Here is a 5,845-nt window from a genome sequence, read left to right as displayed (position 1 = left end):
TTTTTTTTAGTGTATAATGTTGACAATAAAAACATTTTTTTTTTGTTCGTTCCTGGAGTATTTGCCGCCGACAGCAGTGACTAATCTCCTCGCTACGTTGGAGGCACCTCAAAGGGTGGAATAACTAGCTCCAAGATTTAACGCGGCTGCATACAAAAGGCAGAATTTGAACCCCTGACCTTGCTTAAGCGTGGATCAACCCCTATCGCCGACTACTAATTAGAATAATTATTCCTTACATCATATTGGTACACTACCTAGAAGAACATTACATATTACAAGTTTAATAATCGTGCCCAGAGAAACCAATGCACATGCTGAGATCCATCAAAATAGTCGTACTACCATAAGTAAATGAAATTTGATACACAGACTCAGGTTACAGGATATATCCATCATTACTTACAATCATAAATATTAAATAGGAATGATGAGTAAAAAAGAAAGGGAAAGGAATGTAACTCAGCATATATTTCACTCTATTTGGTTTTACATCGTTTGCAACATCTTTGATCTGAAAGATTACGTAGCGTCACCTTCTCCACTGAGGTTGGTTCCACTTATCTGAAATTGATAATATCCACATAACACAGTGATGCAAGGAAATGGTAAAGCTTCAAGCAGAGTCCATACTATCGTAAGCCAACATCATTCAGGGATAAGGAAAAAATAAAAAATTGTTGCTATTTGTTTCTAGTACATTCGAATGATCTCTCTTAATTTGTGTGTATGAGAAGAGATCTACTTTAAAAATAAGTCTGTTTAGGTTTACTCTACCCAATACATCAAATTTCAATAATTCAACTGTGGAATTAAAAGTTCTTAATGCATAAATAAGATACGAGAGTGTGAGAGGAGCATATATGAAGTTTTGAGCCTACAATTCAAAAGGATAATCAAGATTAAAACAATCTTCACCAACAATTTATGATTTGTACTTTATAGGGCCAAAGATTAATTCCTCTCAGTTCTCCTGTTCTGACTTGATATGCTACTCTATGTATATAACAAAAAAATTTGATGGACTCATCTTATTTAACAATTTTCAATCATGATTCATGATTTTGTAGTTATTAAAAAATTCTAGCCAATAACAACAAGTGTGATAAGAGAAATATATTAAAAAAATATGTTATTAGCACTCCTCAAGTAACAAATACACGAGATTGAAAATCAAGTATGGTGCAGGAAATCAAAACACGCAGTACAATATTCATTATAAACCAAACTTATCTTTCAAAAGAACCACACTTGCCCAAATCCTGAAACTCAAGACTAGAAATAGAGCATGCATGACAAAACCAAATAATAGCGCGCGCACAAACTATATATATAGAGAGATAATGCTTTTAAGAGTTGAATATTTGTATCTATGCAACTCGTTGTATTAAGATTTCCAAAGGCATTTGTGATTTGTTACGAATTCACAATCACTTGGAAAGATAAATAAAAACAATTAAAACGAAATGTTTGTCTCATCAATAGATGAAAAATTAAAGAGAAAAATGTGCAAAATCCTAAATTCTTACCAGTCCCATTCCTTGAAGATGATAGAGATCTGTCAGTCTTTATGATTCCTTTGCTGCTCAAGGCAGCCAATCTATCTGCTGGTGGAGAGAAAGGACCTAACTTCTCATTTAGAGTAGACGAAGACGAAAGCCGCCGAATTACACCATCTATGTCCACCAAATCACTAGCAGGCTGTGGAGAGCCTTGTCCTCTTAGCTTAGCTTTTGTAGATTCAGTTGGAGCCATATAACTGGGAAGAGCTCTTGGAATGTTATGCAACACATTTTCATGATCCATAAAATTAGCAGGTAGGGAAGCTCTTCTCTTCAAGTAAGCATTAGTATCATTACATGTCTCATTATCATGCTCTTTTGCTTGCTGTTCAAGACTCTTCTCAATATCAGACTGTTTAGACTTCAACACTGCCAAATCTACTATCTTCTTTGAAGAAGCACTAGCATATGCATCTTCCCTTGGAACATCATTCACTATATGATAGGAAACTTTTTTGGTAATGTGTGTTTTTTTCTCAATAGCAACCTCGGATTTATCAGGAACATGCTGAATTTGGCTTTTTTTAGAACCTGTTTTCTCAAGTTCCTTTTGTGGATGTCTCTTAGCTGAATGCAATGGGAGGTTTGAGTCCTTTTTTGGATACCCTTCATGTTTGTTAGAATCTGAAACTATATCATCACCAATCCTCAGAGAAGGTGCTTTCCTGGCATTTCTTTTGATTCGGCCCTTATTAGTTTCAATTATTAGATAACTGCTATTTATCTTGTTAGACATTGAATCAGGTTTCTTTGCTTCTGGAAGAGGTATCCAAAACTGTGATATCGTCCAACGGTTAAGCCACTCATAAGCCAAGTTAGGTTCACCAGCATTATAGTTGAGATATGGAGAATCCACAGAGGGTGTTGAAGCCAGAAGCTGAAAGTGATAACGTATATCGTAAGTTATTATCTGAAAAAAGCACTCTAAAAGAAGAAAAAAATATGTTTCAGAACAATAAGAGGAAACAGGGACCAGAAAATGGCAAACATCCTTCATTCCCAACCTTTGTTATGCAATTCATATTCATAAATCATAGCAGTAAAAGAGTAAATGAGTTTAGTGACCAGTAAATGCTAAGAGTTATCAACTTACTATCAATCAGGCACAAAATTTTTTTTATTACAATTAACACAATTCATTTTCATAAATCATATCAGTAAATGAGTGCATGAATTTAGTAATCAACCTATAAAAGGCTGAGGTATGAACATATAATTAGCACAGAACACAATGTTCACCATTTCAATATCCAAAACTAATTGTAGATACATATACCAACAAATAGCACTTGCTTCACAAAAAATGTAAAAGATAGGAACTGTGTAAATACAACCAATATGAAAGGGGGCGGGGATAACTTGAGTTGAAGCAAATAATGAACGTAAAAAGTGAAGTAAAAGGTGAAGACGAACATAACAAAATAACCAAAAAGTGGTAGTAAACCATATACGATATTTAACATGTGGAAAAAAAAAATGAGCCTATTATTTAAGCCAATACATATTACAGCAAACTAAAAATGAAACAGCTTTATGCTAGTAGCAAGAAAGCCAACCTTACTATTTATTAGGCTAATCAACCTTCATGAAAAATAATAATATTAGTTGATAATAACATCTAAAGTATAGTTTTAGCGAACTGAACAAGCTATATCCTTTAAATTATAAAAAAGCGCAAGGTGACACTTTGGATATTCGACAACAAATACTTCCTACCTTGTGAACGAAGATATTATCTGAGAGCTTTGATGCCTGTGTGGATGTAACTACAACAGAATTTGGAAATTTGGTATCCTGAGCAAAAAAGTTATTAGAGAAGCAGTTAGTTGATGCACAGAAGGAAAAAATGAAGGTAACAGAGAAAATGCAACTTATCATCTATTCTATGCTATGTAATGTAATGTGAAGCATAATCACTAGAACTTGATCATTGTATTATAACATCTTTCAATGTTCAATAAATGAAAAACCTTTAACATGTCTATTTAAAAATCTTCGTACAATAAACCAGAGACGATTGTGTTGATTGAACTGGTTCAAGTCTGTTTACCTTGAAAATTTTCTGGACTGCAAGGCCAATACTAGAGTGCCTAACCTTGTAAGCACGAGCCAATGCTTGAAATTTAACTATTGATTTCACACAATATAAAGCAGAAACAGCTTGTCGTCGAACCAACTGGCCTCGAATGTAAGCTTGCAGTGTCGTGATACCTTTGAGAGTTTTGAAAGTCCCACGTGCCTTCAATTGGGTCATATAGAAATCACTTTATTCATTCATGAACCATATAATTGCATATAAATAAGATTCCAGACAAGGATAAACTTTTTATGAAATTTGCACTTCGCAATGATAGCTTATACACTACAGATCAAAGCATATAGCAAATGCTTGACCGGATAAATTTAGGAAGAATTCCAAATATAATAATGCATTAGCATTAATATAGGTTGAACAAACATGTAATGGAATAAGCAAATATATTTTTCAACTGAGAAATTAATCTTTCAAACTTAAATGACTGCAGTTATGTCGGTATCTGTCAACAACATTTCTAACACTTGGAATTCCCTCAAACTCTTCTAAATAATCATAACTGAGAGGCATCAGCTTATATAACAAGTACCAGCTAGACGGCTATGTTAAATTTTGTTTAACATCTAAGATTAAAAGATAAAAAATTACGGAAATAAAATTAAAAATACAAAATACTTGCATTGATTACTTCATAATATCATATTCTCTATACCTATTAACACAGCCACGACAGGTAATACAAGTACAAGCGAATACATACAGTAAATTCTAAAAAAAAATATAGGATATGTAAGACATGTTGTGGCAGGGATATGGTAGCACAAATATGTAAAACTTCAAAATTGTTAGTCTATTCAATTTCATACAAAGAAATCACAGTAGCAGGAAGTCCACTTGCATAATAACTGTATATGTGTCTTCCTGCAATTTCCAGCTATGAAGTCTCAAAAATCAGAATATATCATCATATGCATTACAATTCCAACCCAATTCATAACAATCGCAACTCAAGAAACAGGATTTATTTCATATCCATACTTTGTAACGGTATATTCATTACTGGAATAAAAGGGTTTCCATAATGGTTTGTAAAAAATAAAAATAACCCCAATGGACTATTTAGCAATTCTGTAAAGAACATAAATATAAATATAGGAAGATCGGTGAATACCTGATAGCCTCTAATAGCAGCCTGAACTATTATAGCTGCTTCATTAAGCATGATTTTCTCATGATGGTCCCCAGAACCATAACTAGTGAGAGATTGTGTATTGACTTGTTGGTCTTCAGTTGAAAAACTTACCCCATCATTGGATGATATACTAGCTACTTCCTTTTCCAATAGCACTTCTTTAGTTGCATTAGCTTCAGATGTTGGTGTAGACATGGATGCCTAAGAATACACCACCAGAACATCCTTGTCACTTGAAGGTTTATTTACAACAGAATCGAAATCACACTTACAACTTGCATGTAAGAAAGTATATATAAGTCCAACAGAGTTATAAACCTACATATATTTCAGAAAAGCTTTCGCACTCTAGGCATTTAAATATGGTCAAAAACATTGATTAAAATTTCTGTTAAATTTAAGCAAATATAGAGTGCTAGAGAGAAATGCTTTGTAATATAGAGATTGTGATTGAGTGTAATGTATGATAAACAAAAAGTGATGGCAATGACAAGCAAAAAGTTTCTTACATAAATATATTTCTCTCTAGAGGACTTAGACTTTGATGATGATTTCTTCCCCGGAAGTAAGCTTCTGATCCATTTTCCAGGGCTTTGTCTTCCCATCTTGGTCAGTATCAATACTTTAGAAAGCAGAGTTAAGAATATCAAACTCCGCAAGGATCATATATAACACAAACAATTAAATATTAATTAGGAAAATTTCAGTAAAACTTAAAAGCTAGAGCAACATTATTTCTAAAGTAATGGTTTTAGCAATATTAAACAAGAGACAGTTTGAAAAGTGGTGGAGAGTGAAAGTAGAAGTGGTGGAATGCGTGGAGTTTGAGGAATGAAGAGATAGACGTGGCAGTTATTAAGGAAGCGGCAGAAGAGACAATGTACTGTCAACTGTGGAATGAAAGAGACTGTCCTTTGCTAACCGCAAGATCATCACTCACTGTCACCTAACCTGCCTTTCAATGTACATATTATTATCATTGATACCATGATTAAAATAGTCCAAAATTTGTATAGATGAAAATAGGGTATGCTTTTATAATATATCAGTGGCATC

General features: G+C 33.4%; 1 protein-coding gene across 1 annotated transcript; it reads right to left on the bottom strand.

Annotated features, from left to right (window-relative positions):
• Positions 1-323: 323 nt before the first annotated feature.
• LOC109802097 (protein IQ-DOMAIN 29) lies at positions 324-5,626 on the bottom strand. Its single transcript, XM_020363346.3, has 6 exons — positions 5,299-5,626; positions 4,769-4,990; positions 3,613-3,801; positions 3,279-3,356; positions 1,530-2,439; positions 324-564 (listed from the first exon to the last, which is right to left on the bottom strand). The coding sequence occupies exons 1-6, from the start codon at positions 5,392-5,394 to the stop codon at positions 533-535; spliced, it is 1,527 nt and encodes a 508-aa protein (XP_020218935.1). The 5' UTR covers positions 5,395-5,626; the 3' UTR covers positions 324-532.
• Between the last annotated feature and the right edge of the window lie 219 nt (positions 5,627-5,845).

Source organism: Cajanus cajan, chromosome 3, assembly GCF_000230855.2.
Source record: "Cajanus cajan strain Asha chromosome 3, NIPB_CcT2T_4, whole genome shotgun sequence".
Classification (NCBI taxonomy): domain Eukaryota; kingdom Viridiplantae; phylum Streptophyta; class Magnoliopsida; order Fabales; family Fabaceae; genus Cajanus; species Cajanus cajan.
The sequence above is the reverse complement of the archived record's forward strand: the minus strand, read 5'-3'. Positions and strand labels throughout refer to the sequence as shown.

Excerpts from the sequence above, each read along its gene's own strand:
- LOC109802097 (XM_020363346.3), bottom strand. The coding sequence starts at position 5,394 with ATGGGAAGACAAAGCCCTGGAAAATGGATCAGAAGCTTACTTCCGGGG. Across the intron at positions 4,991-5,298 it reads CTAGAGAGAAATATATTTAT|GCATCCATGTCTACACCAAC; the intron begins GTAAGAAACTTT and ends GTGTATTCTTAG. Across the intron at positions 565-1,529 it reads ATCTTCAAGGAATGGGACTG|ATAAGTGGAACCAACCTCAG; the intron begins GTAAGAATTTAG and ends TATCAATTTCAG.